The sequence below is a fragment of the Vespula vulgaris genome, chromosome 7, assembly GCF_905475345.1.
Source record: "Vespula vulgaris chromosome 7, iyVesVulg1.1, whole genome shotgun sequence".
NCBI classification, from domain to species: Eukaryota; Metazoa; Arthropoda; class Insecta; order Hymenoptera; family Vespidae; genus Vespula; species Vespula vulgaris.
The window spans coordinates 3,119,618-3,144,569 of NC_066592.1; the positions used below are offsets into that span (position 1 = coordinate 3,119,618).

The 24,952-nt window shown below is 38.9% G+C and overlaps 1 protein-coding gene across 26 annotated transcripts in view; it reads left to right on the forward strand.

The window, feature by feature from the left end:
- The window catches only part of LOC127065150 (forkhead box protein P2-like), a 268,844-nt gene that overhangs the window by 226,251 nt on the left and 17,641 nt on the right, over positions 1 to 24,952 (forward strand). For 17 of the 26 annotated variants that reach the window (XM_050997110.1, XM_050997118.1, XM_050997122.1 and 14 more), the window contains 10 exons: positions 14,660 to 15,106; positions 15,195 to 15,422; positions 15,497 to 15,556; positions 16,936 to 17,185; positions 18,177 to 18,278; positions 18,562 to 18,736; positions 20,546 to 20,732; positions 22,075 to 22,381; positions 22,905 to 22,973; positions 24,845 to 24,921. In XM_050997110.1, coding sequence (XP_050853067.1) covers positions 14,660 to 15,106; positions 15,195 to 15,422; positions 15,497 to 15,556; positions 16,936 to 17,185; positions 18,177 to 18,278; positions 18,562 to 18,736; positions 20,546 to 20,732; positions 22,075 to 22,381; positions 22,905 to 22,973; positions 24,845 to 24,921 — 1,902 coding nt within the window. Of the gene's footprint in view, positions 1 to 14,659; positions 15,107 to 15,194; positions 15,423 to 15,496; positions 15,557 to 16,935; positions 17,186 to 18,176; positions 18,279 to 18,561; positions 18,737 to 20,545; positions 20,733 to 22,074; positions 22,382 to 22,904; positions 22,974 to 23,814; positions 23,860 to 24,844; positions 24,922 to 24,952 lie in introns of all 26 variants that reach the window. The other 9 variants (XM_050997111.1, XM_050997114.1, XM_050997105.1 and 6 more) reach the window with 6 other exon arrangements.

Sequence of the window (24,952 nt, forward strand, 5' to 3'; positions counted from 1 at the left end):
TAGCTTTTTCCTCTGACTTTGTCACGTCTGTAAGTCACGATTTCGAAACTTTTACCGAATCTTAATCTTGATATCTATCTTTCCTTTTTTTAATCTTTCCCTACTCCTCTCTCTCTCTCTCTCTCTCTCTCTCTCTCTCTCTCTCTCTCTGATATTTTTACATAACAATATATACGAATCTATTTCGTAACTGTCTCTGTCGATATGATGGAAGTTCGTCGATATAAAATATCTAACTTGTCACTCGAAGAAAAAAAGATAGAAAAAGAAAGGAAGACAGAAAGAGAGAGAGAGAGAGAGAGAGAGAGAGAGAGAAAAGAAGAAAAAAATGAAAGAGAGAACGCAGAGGAAGATGAAAAGAAATGGAAAGAAGACGAATGTTGACACATCTGCTCTCGTCCGACGGCGCTCTCTTTTCGACTTCATAAACTACCGCGCCATGGTTATTATTTATTTAATGTCTCTCGTTCTGCGTTACACAACTATTTATCTAGTGAAGGTTAGAAAGAGAAGGAGAAAGAGAGAGATAGAAAAGACGAGTCGGAGACAAGAGGAAAAGATAGCCATATGCGAGCCATCGACGCCTACGTTTACCACGTATACACATATACACGAATATATATATATATATATATATATATATATATATATTTATACACATATAAAAGCATGGAAAAGATGAGACACACGTATACACGCTCATACACACATGAGAACGGACCGAGAAACGCGCCCAGTTTGTACAAATAATTCGACCCACATACAGCAGTACAGTGTACACCTCGCCGTCAAATTTTCGGTCGGCTTTTCGTATTAACAATCTTGTCTCTGCTTGCTTGGACAAAACGACAACGATGTGTGCACTTATTTGCGTGTCCCTCGTGTGTCATCAAACTATTCCTCCTCTTACTTTCCCCTCCGCCATCTCCTTCTTCGTCTTTTCAAATGTGCAAATACGTCGTTTAGAGAATATACACGAAATTTCTAGCGGCCCGTTGCTACGATTTATTTTTGATAATTAATTCGCAATGCATTAAATTATTATATCAAATCTGTATCAATTCATTTTCTAATTGAAAGATTTTATTGAAAAATATTACGAAATTGTTCTATATCAACGTCGATATTATACTATGAAAATAATTAATTACGTACTACTCGTAGACTCAATGAATCGATTCTCGATGTCGTAATCGCGATATTTTGCCGTGGCACGAGTACAAACGGGCTCGATGACAGCAAACGAAGATAACGCGGTCGTCCCGTAATAACCGACCTTCTCATATATATATATATATATATATATATATATATATATATATATATATACACGCACACACACATACATACATATATATATATCAATATTCAATTACATCTTGGAGAATCGTCCAAAGGCGCTCATTTCTGAAACGCCGATCACATTTAGATAGTATTATAGCGAGAACGCGAATGGCCACTTTACGAGAAAACGATTCTATTATTTACTCGAAAGAATGATGTCTCTAGCCAGTTTGGCGATTGCTCAAGGAAACCCTCTCATCTTTTCACATTCGTAATATTTCGAGGTAAATATCTTCTAACGTCGTAGATCGTTTTAACGACATGAATTTTTTTTTCTTCCTTTTTTTTTTTGTTTCTTTCACGATCTTTTTTTGGCAGATTGTAAGCGGGCATTCGTAATTTTTTTTTCCTTTTTTCTTCCTTGTTTTTTCGTTTTTTTTTTTTTAACTCGATAATAAAAAACGATCATACAAAGACGAATAATTTATTGTTACTTGTCGAGATTTCGATGGAAAAATGTCGATAGAGAACGAAGAGGTACTATAAATTTCAATTTTTTACTCGTTCGTAAGGTTGTACGTGCTCGGTTCGCGCGTTCGTAAACGTCTTGAAAATCGTTCTTCGAAGGAAGAACTCTCGAGGGGTCGGCCACGATTCTAGAGAAAACGGAAGAAGAAGAAGACGAAGAAGAAGAAGAAGAGAAGAGAAGAGAGAAGAGGAGGAAGGTTGAGACCATGGTGTATATATATATGCCGGTAGAGAGGAATAATGTTTATAACGCCTCGTTTCGACGGAATTCGGAATTTGTTTCTTTATCGGCCATAATTTTCCTGAATCTACGCGAGAATAGGTTGGACTGAGTAGTAGTAGTGTACCCCATCTACACGTTTCAATAATAATGGATACGTCGATGTTTTTGGGGATGCAACCCCTTCGTTTTGTATTGAAAAGCGGCCACGTTTCGTCGCGACTAACCCCTCACTCACCCCATTTCTTGCGAGGACTCGCGAGAGTTCGTCGACTCTAAAATTTTATCCGAACTGTTTCCAAAAGGAGATATGTAACTATTATATATATATATGCGTATGTATGTGTATGAACGTACATGGATATGTATTCATCTATATTTCGCGAGGTGACGGAGATCTTCGAACGTCTCTCGGTGATTTAGAAAACAAAATTTCCATACGAATGTCCTCTGCGTTTTCTTCTTTTCTATTTGGATCACGTTAAAGAAATAATACTAAAAAAAGAAAGAAGAAGAAGAATTCGAATAATGAAATTAGATCCGACATATCCCAAAGCGTGAAATAAATTAAGATCAGAACTTTGTTATAGCGAGAAAGAAATTATTAGTTATCGACAAGGTTCGGATTAATTTGGAAAAGTGAAAGGAAGAAATAGTTTTGAAAGATATGAGAACAGATCGTGTTATTGCGTTAACTGCGTTTTATGCAACAACAACATCAATGACTCTCGATTAAGATTCTTCTATTAATAGATCTTAGAAAAATACATTTTTGTTAGAACTATAGATTCGAAGGAACGAAATTTTTTCTGGTTTTATCAGTGATGAAAATGAGAAAGAAATTGTAAAATTTTGTCTATACCTCTTCGTCTTATACGAAAAAAAAAGAAAGAGAGAGAGAGAGAGAGAGAGAGAAGGTAAGATAAAAAAGAAAGAGAAAGAGTGAGAGAGAAAACGAGGGGTCGAGTGTCACGCGAAATAAGAGGCATACACGCGGGCGCATTATGTGAAAAATATGGTAATAATATTGCCGGGGCCAAGCAAAACAGCCTTACCCGCCCCTCTCCGCCCCTTTAGCACGTGAAATATGCGAGATCGCTTCAAGACACCCTCTTGCTTCTCTACGCCGTGTGTAAGGGGTTGCACCATAGCTTTTTCTTCTCTTTTCCGGGTAGCTCGAGCGTACGTAAGTGTGAGAAAGAAAGAACTACGAACGTTTTACCCCTCGAACGCGTTCCGCGTTTACTCCTTTTCTCTTTTTAAAGCACCTCATCTGCCGCGCTCTAACGCTCGATCTTAAAAGCGCGCTTTTCCTGGATTCCGCCGTCGCTACCGTCTTCGTCGTCTTCGTCGTCGTTGTCGTCGTCATCGTCGTCGTCCTCGTCATCGTCGTCGACTGAATACAAATGCGAGACCTTACGTGTGAGAAGGAACTAGGGACTGAATGCGATTCGCCTCGAATTAGCCGAAAGAAAGGCTAGTCTTTTCTTTCTCTCTTTTTATCTTTTTAATCTTCCTACTATGTGAAGAACGTGATTTATTTATTTATTTGTTTCTTTCTTTTTTTTATTCTAAGTAAGTAGGTACATTATTGTATAGAGACGATTTTCGATACGATATAAAAGTTATTTAAATTTTGATCTGTCGTGTTTTATTTGAAGATGAATATTTATATATATATATATATATAAATATATAAATTTGTGTGTCATAAAAAATATACAAATTTACAACACGAACAATCGTATTTTGTTCTCTATGCGAATATGATAATGCAAGAGGGATAAAAAAGTAAATCTTTTTTTTTTTTGGTCGTAAAATTGGATCAATACCATCTTATTATCGTTATTATTATTATCGGTTACACCACCGTATACCATTCGCGATATTATGCAATATTTATAAAGTGAAGTGTAAGTTTCTTTCCTTCATTTTTTTTTTCTTTTTATTACCACATAGATCAACTTAAGATTCGATTTCGAAGCGAGCGACAGTTCCTTTCGTGCTTTTCCGAACCACTTGGAGTTTTCTTTCGAGAAATTAATGCCTCTTCCTTAGATCTTCCTCTCTCTCTCTCTCTCTCTCTCTCTCTCTCTCTCTATGGTACGCGTTGTAACCGAACTGAAGATAAAACGATTACCGTCTTTAATATTCATATCGTTCGCGGCGTCTTGAATATTAAGGAACTGGAGAGACTCGAGAGGAAAACTCGTAAGAGGCGTAAAGCAAAGAGATCCTTCGAGTGTATGTATATCGAATGACAACGACGACTTTAGATCTTCAGCGATGTTCTTTTAGTCAAGAAACATCAAGATTTTCTATTTTCCTTCTTCCTTCATTTTTAATCTTTTTTCTTTTTTTTCCTTTTCCTTTTCTTTTTTTTTCCATCCTTGGACTCCACAAGGTCCATTGTCTTGGCTTTCATTAGCGGAACATCCGGCGTTCTTCCTGCCGTCATTTAAATTCGTCTTACACTCTTCTCAATATTCTCGCACCCTCTCTCTTTCTTTCTCTCTCTCTCTCTCTTTTTATCTATCTGTCTATCTCTCTATCTCTCTCTTTCTCTCTCTCCCTCTCCTTCGCTTGTAATTCCTGAGCTTCGAACAAGCTGGCATTTTTCTCACCCCTTTACCCGAAGCATACCCCTTTTTCCCACTATTCTCCTCTCGCCGGTACCCCCCTTTCCCTACAATGCCGGACGTGAAAAATATTGGATAATTTTCCGAGTCAGAAAATCCGCTGTTGCCCGACTTAATTGTATCATCAAGAAACTCTCCTCGGCTCTTATTCGGGCCGTAGAGACGACGGGGTAGAAAGTGAGGGCTTAGGTAATACCGTACAATTTTTAACCGCAATCTCATCCGATATTCCGCTGGCGTACGCCTCGAAATTCAAAACCACTCTGCCACAAGAGGCAAAGGAGTGAAGGGAGGGAGGAGAGAGATAGAAAAGGATGTCGAAGTATGTAGGCATAATCGTGACGACAACTTTGTACACTTTGGTAGGTACGTGAAAAAATCGTAAGTGGAAAGACGAAAGAGAAAGAGAGAGAAAGAAAGACAAAGAGAGAGAAAGAAAGAGAATAGGAGGGTTGCGACGTATTCGATGGTGTCCGACGAGCCTCACCCCTTATATTTTCCATGGGTCCTGGGGTGCTTGCCGGAAGTGAGCAGGAGCGAAGGAATGCAAAAGCAAAGTAGTGGAAAACCGAATAGATGGTAGGAGGGAAAGGGATCGAGAGAGAGTGAGAGAGAGAGAGAGAGAGAGAGAGAGAGAGAGAGAAAGAAAGAGAGATAGGTATATCTCTCCGACGTCGGCCTGACGGACTCTCTCTCGTTTGTGCAAACAAACCAAAATGGACTGCGAATAAATATGCGTCTACGAGCAAAAGCGAACGCCCGTATGCTTGGTCATGATCCGTCCATGTACGAATAGGGGGACGTAAAGAGAGAGAGAGAGAAAGATAGACAGAGACAGTCGCATACCGTTAGGTGAGGCCAAGGGGGTGGAGTACGTAGGGGATTTAGGGACCTTTAATGGAGCTCATCCGGCCGCGACTACCAGAAAAGGAGTTCGCCAGTTTCCATTATTCACTGCCCTCCCTCTTTTGCCCGATCGCCTCTGTCTTCTCGATCCTCTATACCTATCTTCTTTTTATTTTTTTTTATCTTTTTATAAGAAGAAGAAGAAAAAAAGAAATAGAAAAAGTGGAAAAGAACAGAACAGCTAGAAAAGAGGATGATAGTCTTTATTCTTACCGTTACTATTGCTTTGTATTCGGTCTTTCTTGCCTTCCCTCTCAGTTTAAACTTCACGTCTATCATTTTTTATGAGTAAATTGCTGAAACTTAAGTACGTATGATTGAACGACTTATTTTTGAGTTGTTCATTTAATTCCATCTTATATCCAAAGTTCGTATGTAATAGGTACGAGCGATGCGATTTGAAAATAACAAGTTCTTCTAACAGAATTATTTACTTCTTTTGCAAATTGTATACCATCGGTCAATACGATTTATCACGATCGATTTATCAATGATCTATCTTTTTTTTTTTTCTTCTTCGTGACGTACGATATCATTTTTTATTTTCGGTAGAATTCTTTCTGACCAATCGGTGGTCTAGCCATGCCTCGGTTCCCTACCTTCTCATCTCGAGTTTTACACTGGAGTCTCGCGTTTTTCCCTTCATTTCTTTAGCAAGGAAGCCGCAAAATCCACCGGCCGGAAAGTCAGCAGCGAAGAAAGATCCGTTCATAATTCAAACGGCTACTAATTGATACTGAATAATTAATCGGGAACGAAAGTAAAACGTGCACGCCTTCTCCTCCTTTTCTACTTTACCTTCTCCTTTTCTCTCCTCCTCGTTCTTCCTTCTCCTACTCCTCCTCCATCTCCTCCTGGAATTTCGTCGAGCCAAAAAACTCGTACGATACTCTGTCACAGTACGTTTATTCTTCACCTTGTTTGTGGCAAACTTTAAAGCATCCCTCGACGCGTGCTTGTATACCATGACAATTTTTTCTTTCTTTCTTCCTTCCTTCCTTCTCTTTCTTTTATTCTTTTTTTTTTTTTTTTTTTTAACAAGGAAGAGATCATTTCATTCTATCATCAATACATCAACTACGTACTACGTCATCGAGAGAATCCTTTTAGCTAGCAACCCTACGTTATCTTTCAAAGAGAAGATACTCACGATCAGCAGTGAGAAAACAGATTCGGCAGGTCCAATTAATTTTCCAGTCGGATACCGGTGGTTCTTAATAACAGTAGACGAGGTTAACGGAAGGAGAAGGAAAAGCTGGAGGAGCTAGAGATGGAGATGAACGTGGAGGGGTTAGGAGGAGGAGGAGAAGGAGAAGGAGAAGGACGAGGTGGAGGAGGTGGAGGTGGAGGAGGTGGAGGAAGAAACGAAGGAAAGAATAGCGAGTTCCTCGCTTGGGGTTTCGAGTTGGGCGCCGATGTGCTCGTTGTGCTACTACTGCCAGAAGAAAAGGAAGAGCTGACTAAGGCAAAACCACCCTGCCACGTGCACTACCCTCAAAAGTCTCAGAGGGTGGAAAAGATTGGGCTGGCCTGCCGCTGCTGCTTCTGCTGCTTCTGCTGCTGCTACTGCTGCTGGAGGTGGACCTCCAATGGTTACCGCCAAGTAGATGTAATTTTTCCGTTGTTTGATTTTCATTAACGACTACGGTGGCCGACCACCGGTGCTTTGCAACGTGGCCTTCTTCTCTCTTTCTCTCTCTCTCTTTCTTTCTCTTTCTCTCTCTCTCTCTTTTTTTCTTTCTCTTTCTTTCCTTTTTTCTTTAACCATCATCTCTTTTTTTTACTCGACTCGAAAGAAAACCCAAGAAACAAGTAAGTTACTAACCTCCAAACAGATATGTCTTCTATTATTCATTTCTCTCAAGTGAAAAGTTCCGTCTTACCGAACAATGAAAATCTTCAGAACTAACAAGATAAAAATGTTATCAAAATCAAACTTCTCTCTCTCTCTCTCTTTCTTTCTCTTAACGAGTCGAGATATAGAAAAGAATAAAAACAATAGATAGTATGATATGAGAAACACTGTCTCATGCAGATCCTTTGCATTTCACGTTCTTCTTTTATCGAGATCACGACGTATCTATGTACGCGTATCTGCGTATATGTGTATCTATGCGTACTTGTATCGCAGAATCGTTCGCGCTCTTGCCGAAATCAGCGAACCGGTGGATGTAAGCAAACCCGCAGAATACCGAAATTACTCTCTCCGATGCACCCTCTATTCCGGTTCCTCTGTTATCCGTTCTCGTTCTCACCCTCCTTCCGATCCCTTCTCTCTCTCTCTCTCTCTCCCTCTCCCTCTCCTTTCCTCTCTCTCTCTCTCTCTCTCTCTTTCCGTTTCTGCTTTCTCTTCCCTTCGACACTCTGGACACCCCCAACCTTCTGTATCTCGCCTACCCAGCTGCGACAATCCCACCTTTATGCGTTAATTCTTGTACATACAGACGGCGAATATCTAGAGAAGAGGGTGGGGATGACGCAGAGAAAAAGAGAACACATCGCAGGCAACGTTTATCTTGCATAATTCCGTCGAACTGTGTATCTCTATCCTCTCGTCTTTGGATATCCCATCGTCCGTTCTCTCATTGATATTTCGATATTATTTTTTAATGTTTCGGATATTTCATTATACGACTGAAAATTTATAGATATTTCGATGGGACGTCAAGGATCATTGACGTGTAAAGTTATTGTATTTTAAACAAGAGAAAATAATCATACAATTTCTTTCTTCTTCTTCTTCTTCCGCTTATTATTATTATTATTATTATTATCATTATTCAGTCAACTTATCGAATATTAAATTTATTGAATGATCTCGACGCATTTGTGCAATCTGCTTTTAATACGTAGATACGAACAGGTTAATAATATACGTCTGTATCGTGCAAACCTTTCGTGCCATCCAAAAAAAAAAAAAAAAAGAGAGAAAAAGTATTCGAAAAATTTAAGGATACAGGAATACGTGAATTTTCGAAAAAGGAATTGTACAGTTGGAAAGTAAAAGAAAGGCGACTAATTTTTTTCGGCGACTTGATAATGGCGAGTCTCGTTATCCTACGGGAGGCCAGAGTCGGAAAGAATAAAGAATCGAAGGGAATGCGATTGGGAGCTGATTGAAAAGGACAATGGCCCCGTTGTGCGTCGACGAGACGATCGGAAACGTTCGGTGAAAAAAGGACGAGGTGTGCGAGAAAGATAGAGAAAAAGAGAGAGAAAAAGAGAGACAGAGAGAGGGATCAGAGACGCCTTCGTTGGTCGAATGATTGAGCGACGTCGACGTGGGGTTGGAAATGACCGGTTTGGAAGGGGTCCGTTGGAAATCTCCAAGTATTTCGGACGAAACGAAACGTCCGCGCTTGAATATCAACGAATCATACTAATTGATACCCTATCGAGTACGACGACGTTCCTGCTTCTCTCTCTTTCTCTCTTTCTATCTTTCTCTTTCTTTCTATGATTCTCTCGTTCTCCCTCTTTCTCATTCGTTCTCTCTCTTTCTCTCTTTCTCCCTTTTGTACATCGTCGATCGAGAAGCCAGGCCAGGCGAATGGTGTTCGTTCGAGGTCACCGATTGTGTGGAATCGCTTGTCTCTCTTCGAACGGTCGCCCATGGTCGTCGGGCTAAAATAAATGAGAGACGACGAGAGAGGAGAGCCCAAAAAGGAAGAAGGCGAACGACGTCGGATGAGTTTGAGTTTTTGAGAGGCTGACGAACCAATCACGGGGCCATCTATAATGTACACAGTACGTTAACGATGGAGACCAGAGACACACCGGCCGTATGCCATCCCGGACCTCTAGCCATTTTCCAAATATCCGAGCCGAATACTCTTCCTCGTCCTCCTCCTCTTCCTCCTCCACCTCCTCCTCTTTCTCTACCTCTTCTTTCTCGTCCTCTTTCTCCTCTATTCCTAGCGGTCCCAGGAAACCTAACTCCGTCCTTTTCTCCTCGTGAGTGAAACAGTTCGACGGACCATCAATAGGAAAACGTCCGTGGAATCGTTAATTCCTCTCAATATTACAAGTCCCATTGATGGACACGATGCGCTCAGTTTTTCGTATCTTTTATAAAGGATAGAGAAAGAAAGAGAGAGAGAGAGAGAGAGAGAGAGTGTGTGTGTGTGAAAGAGTGAGAATCAGTATTAGAGTGCATCTTTCATGATTCATCTATTTTCTTCAGTACGGAATGGAAAGTTTGCGTTATAACGATACGTTGAGACAAATGTTGTTTCAAAGACACCATAGTACGAATGAACAAAGAAGGGATGATGTCTCTCTAACGAAATAATTCCTATTCCGAGGGGTTGAACGTCGCGTTTTCAAGCACACGTACGAAAATGTTATTTCTCTCTCTCTCTCTCTCTCTCTCTCTTTCTCTTTCTCTCTCTCTGTCTTTTCAAGCAGAGGAATAAAAGCTGATTATGCGAGCGCATGGCAGCCCTTCGCGCGATTTAGTATTAAAATATTATGACAAACGTCAACAAGAGGCTGCCGCGAACTAGAGGCGTCTCTGATTGGCTCTCGAGAACGTGAATACGAAACGAGACAGACGGAAAACTCGCCTTGCCAAAATCCTTGTTTTCCGCTCCGTCTCGTCTACGTGTCTCGTGTTTCTTCGAGTCGTTTGCTGCCAAGAACGGATAGAGAGAAAGAGAGAGAGAGAGAGAGAGAGAATGACATCGAGGTCCATCGATATTTAAAACGATAAATTTATCTCTTTTCTTCTTCTAATAATCAGGCTCATCAACTTTTCATTTGAACGTTTCAATTTAATTCTGATTATTATTGGAAGGATTTTAGTCCTTTTCTCTTTTTCTCTTTTTCTTTTCTTCTATTTTTTTTTCTTCTCCTTCTTTTTTTACTTATATATCGAAGAGTTTATTTTAACGATATTATTCTGCATTAAAATTTGAATAAGGGAACGAAGGGAGGCCCCGCGCGTAAATATCGAACGAAATCCGAAATGGCCGCTTTGATTGGTAACGATGTTGACACGGAGTATAAAAAGTGTGCTGAGTAAACGTTCCCAATCTGTATACTCGCAACGCGTTTAAAATCTAACGATATCCATATTCCACCTATACCAGCCAGAACATCGTGGAGACCGCGTGGAAGGAGGAAGAGGAGGGATCGTTCCGATTGAAAAAAAAGGAAGAAGAAAAATAAACAAAAAAAGAAAAAAAGAAAAAAGAAGAAAAAAAAGGAAAAACATTTCAAACGAAATCACGAGATATTTGTTATCGATCGTCGACCAATGCTAAATACAAAATCGCTTTTCGATTCGTTTTAACGAATTGAAACGATTAATTTACTTAACGCATATACATATATACATGTGCACGCATGCATAAATGCATATCAATACATATCAATGTAAACAACAATTGCAAATGTAAAATTGATGAAATTGCATGATTTCTTTTATTTTATTTATTTATTTTTATTTTTCATCTTGTTTTTTTTTTTTTTTCTTTTATTTATGTACGCACACAATTTATGACATTTTCATCAAACATCCTCTAAATATTTATATATGTATATTTTCTTTTTCTCTCTACAACGATATCATACGAATCGTCGTCTTTAAAACGATAACGTTTTCTCGTTGGCTCGATTGAATGGTACATACGTACATAGATACATAGACACACACATACATCGTTACAAACATAGAAACTCGCGTTTCTTTCCACATCGACGATTCATCGAAGTCACGTAACAAACAAGCATTGTGGATTACATCAAACGACAAGCATACTCTCTTTTGCATACACTGCCCTTGGAAAATATTGAGGCAAGTATTAACTTACTCTTGATCCCTGGAGTCTTCCTTCGAGGATTATTATTCACCGATAATAACGGAGAAACAATTGCTTTATTCTGTCGAGAAAGAAAAAGTCACCCCTAGAGAGACAGATAAAGAGAGAAAGAGAGAAATAAAGAGACAGATAAATACGAACGCGTAAAGGAAAAATTCATATACACTTACGAACTGGTCCTTGATTCATCTATAGAAGTATCAAGAAGTAGTATCAAAAAAAAAAAAAAAGAAAAAGAAAAAGAAGAAGAAGAAGAAGAAGAAAGTGGAAAGAGTAGAGACAGAAATAAATCCAAACAGTAAACAGAGCTTGGGTAGCTTCGGTTGGGTAGCTTTGCGAAAATTCTAATATATAAAAGATATGAAGACGAGTTCGTACCCTCCCCCACCGCCTACCCGTTCCCACTCTCCCACACCACGATAACAGAGCTAAGGAAGAAGAGAAGCCTTCTTCGAGATTCAAATAAGTGCCGATACCAGAGTAAAGTAGTAAGGAAAGCGCAGTGGTTCGATGTCGTCGAGACGATGACGAGAGAAGGAAACAGAGGTGAGGTGAAAGGGAGGGGAAGGGAAAAGGGAGTAGTGGTGTGCCGGAGGGACAGTCCCCCCACTACTAGCTCATTCCATCGAAAGAAGGAATCTGAACAGCCAACAACAAACGCACCACCCCGACCTTTATTTAACCTTTTCTTAAAAGAGTCTTAGGAGTCCTTCTTATCTGTAGTCGATGGCCCTTCACCGTCGGCCCTTATACTTTCATTCTTCCGTACCCTTATATACATATACATACATACATATATATATATATATGTATATATATATATATTCTTCTTTTCCTTTGCCTTTGTCGTGTACACACATCGACCTACCTACTTACCGTCCGACTCCCCCTTCCACCCACCCATCCATCCCTCATTTTATATCAAACCCCTCTACCACTCCCCTCCCCGTCACTCCTCACCTCCTCAAACCATCTTCTTCTTCTTCTTCTTCTTCTTCACAGTCATCGTTCTTGAACGACGTTCAACCCTTCGAAGCTTTAGCTTCGTTTTAGACATTTAACAATCTTCGTTTCGTTAAGAAACAGAGAGTTGAATATAAAGTTGGTTAAAAATGGACTGGGTGGATAGTTAGGAGGGGGTCTCGACATCGTTCGTATTAATTAGCGAATTAAAGGATCGCGATATGCCGAGGGTTAGGTAGCAGCGGCAGTAGCAGCAGTAACAGTAACAGTAGCAGTAGCAGTAGCAGTACCAGCAGTAGCAGAACCTAAAGTGGATTAAAAACTCGTGCCGATCGTTGCTTCTCATTCATTTCCTTGTGTAAACCCACTCTTCAAAGTCTTGTGATTTTAACGCTGAAAGAAGAAATAGACGAATGCGGCCGACTTCTTATTATTATATTTCTCGTGATGATGCTGTTAAAAAAAGAGAAAGAGAGAGAGAGAGAGAGAGAGAGAGGGGGGGGGGAAAGGATGGAAGAGATGATAAAGAACACGATCAGTGCTTTAGTCGTTCTAGATGAAAAAAAAAAAGAAGAAGTAGATTTGATTTGATTTGATTTGATTTGATTTGATCAAACGCGAAACAAGATTTCATATGCGATATACGATTTCATTTTTGATATTTATATTCGAACTCGTTCTCTCAAGGCATGTTAAAGATCATTCTCCTTAATCCACTTTCACGGGCAGCCACGTTCTAGATTTTCCTTGTAAGAGAAATATTAGGGTTGTTTTGATAACGCGAATAAAGTCGGAAAGCTCGAGGTAAAGCTCGCTCTCTATATTCTCTCTCCATCTCTCTCTCTCTTTCTCTTTTTATTTCTTTCTCTTTCTCTCTTATCGAAAGTTCCGCGAAAACGCGAAAGCATCTCGATAGAAATACAAACTTGAATGAGAGAAGTCCAGTGCGAATACGTTGTTGCTGGCATAGACGCGTGGTTATAAGCGAATTCATATTTGCACATTCACCATATCTTTTGCTCGTTTCTATGGTAGTAGTGATGATGGTAGTGATGGTGGTGGTGGTGGTGGTGGTAGTGGTGGTGGTGGTAGTGGGCAGGCAATTGTGGTGGTTTCGTTTCAACGGCTTTTCTCGGATGATGTTCCTCAAAAAGCACTGTGCCAAGAGTAAAATCACTCGAGATGAGAACTACTTCGTTTTCCGTCCACTTTCCCATTCGAATTTATCTACGGAATTATCTTCGAAGCTGTACGTTTTGCATTTGGTACTCGAAGAGAACGTTTGCACGCTCTAACACACACGCGTCTGGACACACCGATACACTTATACGAAGAATCGAGAACACCGAGCGCCCTTTTCTTTTGTTTTCCTTTGGTACCAGCTCCTCGGTCCAGCATTTTCTTTTTTCTCAACTTCGGCAGACTTGGGAGTGCAGAAGCGCTACGCGCTGACGCTCCTGACTAAACACTGATAACGCACGACCGGGGAATTTCTTTGCATGTTATAAACATACGTAATCGTACACAAATAAGATTAGCATAGGACTCGACGTAGCGTGCTTGGATTTGCGTGAGAGTCATGCGGTCCCCTCTCTTTTTTTTTTTTACCGTTTCTCTCTTTCTTTCTTTTTCTCACCCCACCCACTCGCCCATTCTCCCCCTTCCCCTCCCCCTCCTCCCCGCCACTATTTCATCTTCTACGAACTTAAAGAGCAGACAATAGTTCCAAAGGATAAAGACTCTTTGAAATTTCTCTACGTATTATCAAAACGTAGACATGATTTTCTCGTATTTTTTTATTTATATCGTAAAAAGAAACAAGAACTATTCCCCTAGATTCCAAGGGAAAGCTTTAGTTTAGTTATCGATTACGAAGGAAATACTCAAGTCAACGTCGATTCGAACGATAGTCGATAGTCTATTTACCGCTGTACCAAAAGCACTTAACCACGAAGACCATTAGATAAGATCAATATTGTCCAAAATACGTATGGAAATCAGAGTAAAGTGTATTAAACGGCATTTATATCATGAATATTCCAGGCTCGGCGCGCAGCACACGTTTTACAATTACTCTTCGAGAATCCCGACGGTAATCGTTACCGTTTTATCTATCAATTTGTCTTTGTACAAATAATAGAACGTAACGACGGTTCGAGGAAACGATGAGATATTTTCATCTATTTTGTAGGCCGATAAATCTTTATAGTTCGCATTTCTCTTTTCGTACCTTCCCTTCGTGAAGAAGCTCGTAACCGACTTTGATCGAGCTCCCGATCTCCATTTTCGTATTGCAGGCTACTTCGCTATTTGCAGCGCTGAAGCAGCAACAACAGTCGCGCGAAAACGTATCGTCGTCGCGGGATCGCGAGAGCCGTGCCGAAAGAGAACGTCACTCGGTACGTGCTAGCCGAGACGGAATAGGAAGGAGTGGCGTTTCCGAAGCCACAGGTGGTAGCATTGTCGAACAACAGCAACAACAGCAATCCCAATCCCAACAACAGTTACAACAACAACAGCAACAACAACAACAACAACACCAACAGCAGCAGCAGCAGCAGCAGCAACAGCAGCAGCAGGAACTAACTATCGAGTACCAAAGCAATGGGAAGCTCAGTCCTGCTGGACGCACAGTGACAGCAGCACCCATGACCCAGCAAAAGCAGCCCATCATCGCGCAACAATCGCAACAACCGAGCTCGGGTGCACCTGGTCTTCAGCCCAGCCCTCATCAGAGTCCACAGGTATCGTTTAATTCGTTTTACTGTTAATATTATATCCGTAGCAATTAGTAGTCGATTATTTATCGTTGACACATTTATCGTATAACAGGCCCCTCAACGGGGATCACCGCCGAATCCTTCGCAGGGCCCACCGCCCGGAGGGCCTCCGGGTGCTCCACCGTCTCAGAATCCTTCTCAGATGATGCTCAGCCCGGCGAGCGGCCTCCACCAAATGCAACAATTGTTGCAACAACACATCCTCAGTCCTGGCCAACTGCAGTCCTTCCTGCAGCAACATCCCCTTTATCTCCAACAGCAACAGCAACAACATCATCAGGTATTTATCGTCGTTGTCACGTTCGATAGATATATCGTTGAAAAATGTATGTTATTAAATCTTTTTATTCGCAGGATTCCACGTCCGATCATGCGCCGAATCAAGAACGCTTTGGCTATTTCTCGTTAAAAAGCGTAAGCATCTATCGATGATATTATAACTAGACGAAGTGCGTCCCCTTTAGAAAGAACAAACAGTCGCCATTAGTTATCGAACACTTTCTCTGGCAAACCAATTTTCTCTACTTCCAGCGATCGTTTATATTTTTAATTGGAAAATCCAATTATCTAGAGTACATTTTTCTTTTGTCTCTCGAAACGTTGTAAACAATATTCGAGCGTTCCGGCTTAACGCAAATTATTTCTCTCGGCTTACTTACCAACGTATCTATTCGTATCCTGCAAAGTTCAGCTTTATTAGAATCCGATCAAATTTATTCGCCGACGAAAGTCTCGCCGACGAAGCTATCTCGACGGAAGTTAACGCGTTTCACCGGTTGCGCGTTGATCTAGAAGCCTTCACTGAATTTGGATGCGATCGAAGAACGGCTTCGTCGGGGAAGTTGGCTCGCTTCACGGAGAGGGTTGATACTCGGTCTGTGCAAACAACCAGTCCCTTCCATATCGTTGCGATAACAATACGCATAGTATAAACCGTTCTCAGGAGCCCACCTATAACGGCATCCTAACGTTATCATATCACTCACGGGTCGACCAACAAAACGCGATACTACATTTTTTTCTTTTCTTTTCTTTTTTTTCTCTTTTCCTTTCTTTTTCTCTTTTCTTTTTTTTTCTTCTTCTTCTTTCTTTCCTCCTTTCGTCTCCTTTAATTCAACACCAGGGAACTTTCGTACGAAAATATACTTATATGGCGAGAACGATGAGAGAAAAAAAAAGGAGAAAAAAAAGAAAAGAATCTTTCGTCGTATAGACGAGAGGAATTACATGAAATGTTTTTACTCGTACTTATGGAAATGGTAAGCTGTCCCCATTGGCATAGAAATAATATGTCCACGTCCATTAATCGCGTGGCTCCTTATTTATAGTAATACGATAAAGGGCGTCTGCCGCGAAGTTTGTTTTAAAATATCCTCGAGGCGTAGGGAAGATCGGGAATGAAGTTGACTAAGGTAGGGAGTAGTAAGGGAGATAGAGAGGAGAGAAGGGAGGTGTTCCAAGGGCGAGGTAAGCAATTAAGCATCGCCATCAGCCGTTGTGTCTCGTTGTTTGTCTTCGAGGTACCCATCAACTGCCCTCTGTCTTCTTCTTCTTCTTCTTCTTCTGCTGCTGCTTCTTCTTGCCTCCCTGGCGAATTATCTGAGACATCGTGATTTATTCATCAGCCATGGCGGACGATGCAAGACTTTTTTTTCTTTTTTTTTTACTCCTTCAAACCTTCTTATATTCTCGAGAGTTCTAACTAACTGCTACTTGCTCGATGGAAGAGTCGGCAACACATATCTCAATATGCTCATCTTTATCCAACATCTCCCGTTCTTTTTTCCCTTCAGCAGCAACATCAGCTCGCTGAACTCGGTAGGAAACAGTTGGAGCAGGCTATGCAACAACTGCAGGAACAGTTGCAATTGAATTTGATTCAACAGACGCATCTACTACAGACCGCCGACAAGAAGAAAGCATCTGGCCCGCTTCAACAGTTAGCCCTTCAACAACAACAATTGGTACAACAGTTTCAGATAACGCAGAGACAATATCTACTGCAGCAGGGTCTTGGTCTTCAAGGTCACAATCCTTCCTCAGGTAGGATCTTACCTATACAAATATTTATATATTCATAAGTTTGATTACTTAAACGAGAATGTACTTACCTTTGTCTCTTCGATATTCTAAGAATTTATTTTAAAAGAAAAGGAAAGAAATGAAATGAAATGAAAAGAAAAGAGAAAAAAAATATCTATTTATCGATCAAGAAAGTCACGTGTTAAAGATGTTTTCCTTTTGATTTGAAGACGAGAACAAACCCATCGCCACCACCTGCAACACCAAAAACTCTCCTTTAAGTTCTAGCCCAGACAAGCACCCTTCGTAGGGACGCGATACGTATCCTACCTACCTATCTCCATCTTTCTCTATCTCTCTTTTTCTTTCTCTCTCGTACCTACCCTTCGCCCTTTTCCCGTCTTTCTCTCTCAGAGTAATCCAGCAAGAACTCCCATCGTATTCACTGGTGTCTGTCTCTCTTTCTCCTCTCATTCCCCTTTCCCATTCTTTTTACCCCGGGCTAAACTTTTCCACGTACAAGTGTTTCGGTTGCGGTCGATCTCGTTTGACTATGTTATTCTTTCTTACGCGACTGTATAAAGTATAGAAAGAGAGAAAGAGAGATAGACAGAGGGAAAGAGAAGGTAAAGGTAAAAGACTGGCTCGATAAGCAGCAGTCGGAGGTCGCACGCTACTTTCTATTCGGAAATTCACGTGTGAAACAAACTTACCCTCCATTTCCTACATTCAAATCGACTCTTTCTCTGTTTGTCCATTCATCTATAGTTATGTACAATATATATATGTATATATATATATATATATATATATATATATATATATATATATATCTTCTTCTCTCGCTATCTCTTTCTTTCTTTTCAAATTTATTCTTCATTATCAAATCTTAGTATTCAAATATATTCTGACGTTATCATTACCGAATGCTGTCGTATAAAAAAAATAATGAAAAATACGTGCTATGCTAATATCAAAGTCAGGAATTACTATGTGTACTTTGTAAACGTAGGTCTCCAACCCGGAGAAGGTTTACCAACATGGAAGTCCGAAACGTCGGATGGTTCGGAATCTCATCAAAACTCCAGCGTCCCGAAATCTGGAGGATTGAACGGTACAAAAATTATTTTCTTTTTTTTTCTCCTTCTTTTTTCTTTTTCTTTTCTTTCCTCATTTTCCTTCTAATCTCTTTTTTCCTTTCCTCGTTGCACGTTTCTTTTTTCTTTTCTCTCTTTTTTTTTCTTTTTTTTTTTTTTTTACGTTTATCGAGTACAACATTTTTTGCTCGATATTCGACGATTGTTTCGATAAAAAACTGTATAATTTTTTTTCTTCTTTTTTTTCATACTTACTATTATTTTACGTTATGTACTATTTTCTCTCCTGGACTATCCCAGGACTTCTAAATTCGATAGTTTCGGGTCGGCGATCGGAAATGAACGGTACGACGCCGTTGGACGAAAAACCACTCGACGTTTCATGCAACGACAAAGCTCATCCCCTCTACGGTCACGGGGTTTGCAAATGGCCGGGCTGTGAAGTTATTTGCGAAGACTATCAAGCATTCCTTAAGTGAGTATTATATTATTTCTTTGTTTTTAAAATACGTATTCGATTAATTCATTCATTCCTTATATCAATTAATTTCGTGAGAAAAGAAATTTAAGATCAATTATGATTTAAATATATCATTGACAATACCAATAACCCTATAATCATCGTTCATTAATTATAACTATTGTCCTATTAGAAATATATACTTCTTACAATTACATAGTTATATATATATATATATATATATATATATATATAATACTTGTTAAAGTATTAGTCGTAAAAAGATTGTTAAATATATAAAAAAAAAAAAAAGAAACTGTTACGGGATAGAACGTTAAAATATTCTCTAGACTTTCGTGAAGCTTAACATTTGAAAGCTTCGTCATAAGTTTGGTAAGTGATGAGTGCACGATGAAAAGAGAGAAAAAAAGAGTAAGAGAGAGAGAGAGAGAGAGAAAGAGAGTCGCTGAAGTCAGCGTATCTTTCTCATTGACAAGCCGCAGCTTCACCGTTGGAAGCTCGAAGTCGCTCTCGAGAATCTTAGTAATCACGTAGCGGCTCGTCGGCGCGAGTCGAGACTCCCTCAAACAAGCCGTTACTTAAAAAAGGATGAAGAAGAAGAAGAAAGAAGAGAAGGAACGAGCGAGAATAAGAGAAAGAGAGAAAGAGAGAGAGAGAAAGAGAGAGAAGGAAAAAAAGAAAAACGCTAATTACCTTTGTCTCATTAATATTCAGGACATTCGACCGCATCGTTATGCCCCTCGGTCTAATCCCTTTGCGGCCCTTCCCCCCTGTTCCCTTTTCCTTCTTCCCCCCATCACCCTGCATCGCTACCTCCCTACCACCCCCTCTCTTTCTCTTTCTCTCTTTCTTTCTCTCTCTCTCTCTCTCTCTCCCTCGTCTTGGACTCTCTTCAAAACCAACTACCACCCACCCACCCTTCTCTTCCTACTTTTTTTCTTCCTTTTTAACATACAACGCGACTCCCACGCGTTTTCTTTGTTCCTCTGTCGAATTCTTCTTCTTCTTCTTCTTCTTCTTCTTCCTCTTCTTCTTCTTTTTCTTCCTTCTTCTTTTTCTTTTTCTTCTTCCTCTTTTTTTCTCTTTCTTTTCCTCTCTCTAACCCTCGCTTCTTTTTCTGTCGATACAGCAACCGTGCTCGAATCGTTCGTTCGTCAGGAGAAAATTCTTAAATGGTAAATCTCGTTTGGTAACACACCCCTTTCTATCTTTGTTTCTCTCTCTCTCTCTCTCTCTCTCTCTCTCTCTCTTTGTCTGTCTCTTTACAATTTTTATCGTCGAGAAATTCGCTCCGAAAAGAAGAAAAACGTGGACCGTGATTTTTGTCGATCGTCTTCACTTTGATGTCGTCTCTTTAAAGTTTACTCGGTTATTCTATTCGAGTGATTTCTAAACGGGACACATTGCGCGTAGGATATTGTCAGTGCTTAAATCTTATTAATTTTCTCGGAGAGAACTTTCACGAAAAAAAAAAAGAAAAAATGAAAATCAACGGCGTTTTTATTTGTCATCGTTGTCCTTCGTTTTACAAAGATATATATATATATATACACGGAAATATTACCGCAAAGCGTAAATACAAAGTATTTTATTAAATATTTTTAACGTCGATTTGAAAGTCAATAAATTTGTAAAATAAATATCACTTTTGTTTTATTAAAATGAAACATCACGTTAAGAAAGCTAAAAGTAAATATTGTTTTATTAAACGTGTGCGTAAGTTGCAACGTTCAAGAATTACTTAACGTGAAAGTTAAAGTAAACCGATCCAAGTTTGTTAAGGATGATACACCATAATCACAGGCACTTAAACACGGAGCACACGTTGGACGATAGATCGACGGCACAAGCGAGGGTACAGATGCAAGTGGTCTCGCAATTGGAGATTCAGTTGCAGAAGGAACGGGATCGTCTCAATGCCATGATGCATCATTTGCATATGGCGAAACAAATGGCTTCCCCCGAACCACCAAAATCTTCCGAGTCTTCGGTAAGCTCATCGCACATATTTGCATATAATTCACATAAAATTTTGTATATCAACAAATAGATAATATATTTGCTTACATATAGATATCCACATATTTAATTACGTACAAATGAAAAATATCGATATCGATATCAATGTTACGACAACGATCGGTTTTTACGATTTGTTTCTTTTTCTTTTTAAATTATTTCTTTTAAATTATCATAATTCTTTTGTGGCAAACAAAAAAAAAAGGGAAATTAAATAGTTTGTGCATGTAAATAAAAACAAAGAGAAAACAAAGAGAAAACAAAATAAAGGTAAAGATAAAAAGAAAAATATTAATAAATAATATCGATATGCTAATGACGAGGACTGAATATAAGAATATTTTGAAAAGGAATGGTGCGATAGTAACGAGGGGTCTCGTTATCGCGTAAACTCTTCTCGCGGGACGAATACGAGACGTGGCTCGTAAAGTCGGATATTCACGACGGTTTCGGCGTCGTTTGTGAATTTTACGAGCACTCCTTCTTCAACGAAGGCCACCGCAATGGCGTGCTTACAACAACGCGAATTTCGAGCGATCGTTCGCGGTCGGCCACCTTGGTTTGTGCCTTGGCCTGCACGCTAATTTATACATAAAGTCTGTATTAATTATTCAACGGGGACGCGTCGATTTTCTAACGTCTTAATTAAAATCTCTAACAAGTACGCGGTAACTGTAGAATGTCGATGTCGCATTAGCTCGTCGCGATAACTCCCTCAAATCAAATGGTTAGTAGAGAAAGAGCCGAGGGGATGGGTCTTAATCAATTTAACGATAAAATTTCCAGCTCTTCGTTGATTATCAAAGTCACGTCAGCTATCGGAAAGATAGTCAAGATGATCAAAGGATTATAAAATATTACATACATAATTATATTCATCATTACAATTTATTCGCGTATCTAATAAATGCAATGAAAAAAAAAAAAAAAGAAAGAAAATTCGCATATTCGAGTACGACAATGAGAGTGTGTCTGAGATAAAAAAAAAAAAGAAGGAAAGGAGGAAATACCTGTGGAAAAGTTTAATAAGAAAAAAAAGAAGGAAAGAAAGAAAAAAGAGAAACAGAGAGAGAGAGAGAGAGAGAGAAATTGGAGAATTGTAAATTGAAAGAGAGGAAGTTAGGAATTTTGAAGAAGTAGGTATATTCATAATTACGACTTATCCATGTCAAATATAATATTTAATAATAACGAAAAGAAAGAGAGAAAAAAGGAGATAGAGAAAGAGAAAATTGAAAGGAGTAAAAGGAAAATAGAAAAATGGAAAGAAAGATAGGAAAAGGTTGAACAAGGAATTCGACGATTGCTTTCAGACGGGCTCGAGTTTACCAAAGTTGAATCTGTCGACGGCCCTGATGAGCCAGCCACCACCAAACTTTGGCGTGTCCCAGGTTTCGCCGGTTTCAATGTCGGCTCTAGTCTCGGCAGTGAGATCGCCAGCGGGTGGACAACTGCCACCATCCGCTGGTGGTACGGCGATGCCACCGATACCGAACATGTCAAACATGTCGGGGATGCCACCGTTACCGAACATGCCCGGAACTCCTGGAAGCATGCCGAGTATGGCTGGACCGATACGACGACGAATCAGTGACAAGTCGACCTTATCCTTAGCTGGAGGTAATATCTATTCCTTTTCTCTTTATATATATCAATATATATATATATATATATATATATATATATATATATATATGTTTATTAATCCATTTTTATAGATATATTAACATATATATATATATATATATATATATATATATATAAAATTTGATATCATTCTAATCTTTATAATTTTATATCGTTCGATAATTTATTTTTCTACGACGAAATAATATACATACTTATCGACGAATGTAAGTCTTTCATGTCGAAAGGAGAAACTTCCGTTTTACCTGCTCTAAGGTACGATACATACACATATATATTCATCGTTACCTGTTATATTAAAAATCTACTTGTAACTATCATATTTGTATTTATATAAATAGAAAGAGAGAGAAAGAGAAAGTGACAGAAGGGGGGAGAAAGGGAGAGAAATAGAGAAAGAAAAAAAAAATTAATTTTTTGTTGTTCTATTTTTTCGTCACGAGAAAGGTAAAACGAAAGATGTATAAAAATTCAGAGATTTAAATACTATCCGTAGGGCTATATGAGGAGGGCACTGTAAGGCGCAGAGTAACCATCGATAGATCTGGAATAGATATTAACGAAGGTAATAATGATTAAGGGAATTCAACTCTCGGGATGATTTTACGAATGGTGAGATGCTCGATGATTTTCAAGATATATATTTATATATATATATATATATATATATATATATATATATATGTGTGTGTGTGTGTGTGTATCAATATCGATATATCAGATTTTTCGACAAATTCATATGTCTAGAATCAATCAATTGAAGCGATTCATGTAGATAAAAAAATCATTGTAAAAATCACGGCATGTCATGGTTCGTTGAAAATCGCGCGTTCACCCCGAGAGTGAGAGAGAGAGAGAGAGAGAGAGAGAGAGAGAGAGAGAGAAGGAGAGAAAAAAATAGTGGCATATCCCGCAGCAGATGTTCTTTACGATCCTCTCTTGGTCTCGTGCCTCCTCCTATTGTGAACTCTATCACACGCACAAACTTTCTTTAATCGTAGCAATAATATTCACAGAGTTATATAATATACATTTCTATATCTATCTATCTATCTATCTATTTATTTATCTGTCTATATATATATATATATATATATATATATATATATATATATACGCATACATATATATATACGAAACCTTGTTGGCGATATAGGGCAAGTGTATAGGTATAAGGGAGGCTAAAGAGAAAAAAAAAGAAAGAAAAAAAAATAGAGGGAAAAGAAAAAAGAAGATCAGTAATTCGACAAAACAATTAATTAATAATTTATCATTACATTTGTTCTTGTTCTTTTTATTCCATTTCCCAATACGAGCTACTGATATTCGATAACCAGTTTTTTCTTATCGATACATTTTATTCTTTCCTTTTACTTTTTGTGCTGCCTGCCCTCCCCACCGTGTAGGGCTGCCCTACATGCTGGAGCGTGCTGGCCTTGACGTCCAACAAGGTACTGTCAACCTTCTCTCCACGCTCCCACGATGGCTTTTTTTTTTTTTTAAAGAAAAAAAAACAAAAACAAAAATGGAAAAGGATCTCTTTTCTCATTGAACGAACTACGCTTCATCTTGCATGCCTTTCATAAATGAAGTTCTTTGTGTCGGACATCGAACGTATTTATAAAACTAATTGAAAGTATATTATTACACATTATATTTTAACGGGAGAAAAATTCGTAGACCTTGAATGTAACCAGAACGTTCTTCGTATTCCAATTCAGAGAACATTGATATAATAAAATGAAAAAGAAATTATATCGATTCGTGTCGTGTGCTCGACACAAAGAACTCAGCATATCGTATTTTGTGTTCCACTTTTCTGTTCGCATAAAATCCGCGTCTACTTTTCGCTATGCTACTTTTCGAAAAAATTAAAAAAACGAAAGAAAGAAAGAAAGAAAGAAAGAAAGAAAGAAAGAAAGGAAAAAAAGAAGAAAAAAAAAGAAATCGGATAGCTACATATTTGTAAAGTTACTTAACGCGATACTCTCTACTTGGTTTATTGGTTTGCTGCAATGTGGTATACGCCTGCTTTTTTTTGCTTTATCCGCAATTAAGTTGAGAAAATAAATATAACTTTTATTAATAACTCGGAACGTAATTATATTATACATACATATTGACTTTCAACATGAGAAAATTTTATTTCGGCATGATATAAACGATAACTGCGCTTCATTCCGTTTTACGTTGTTCGTTAGATTAATTCGAATAATTAACGAGCTATCGATTCGATCCGACGATATTCGTAAGTGGAACAATAACCCCTTAGAGATTAAAATCTTGATTTAAATTCGTAGTATCTTAGATCCATTAGTCTCTTGCACACATTAAACACGTTTGCTCTTCTACGTGACACACGGCAAAAATTTTCTTCCCGTTCATATAATCGGTCGATCGAATTACCGTTGGATTAAATCTTGATTCTGCTTTCAGAAATTCAACGAAATAGGGAATTCTACAAAAATGCCGACGTCAGACCACCGTTCACGTACGCATCCCTAATTCGACAGGTGAGTTATCGCGATCAATAATGTACACAGA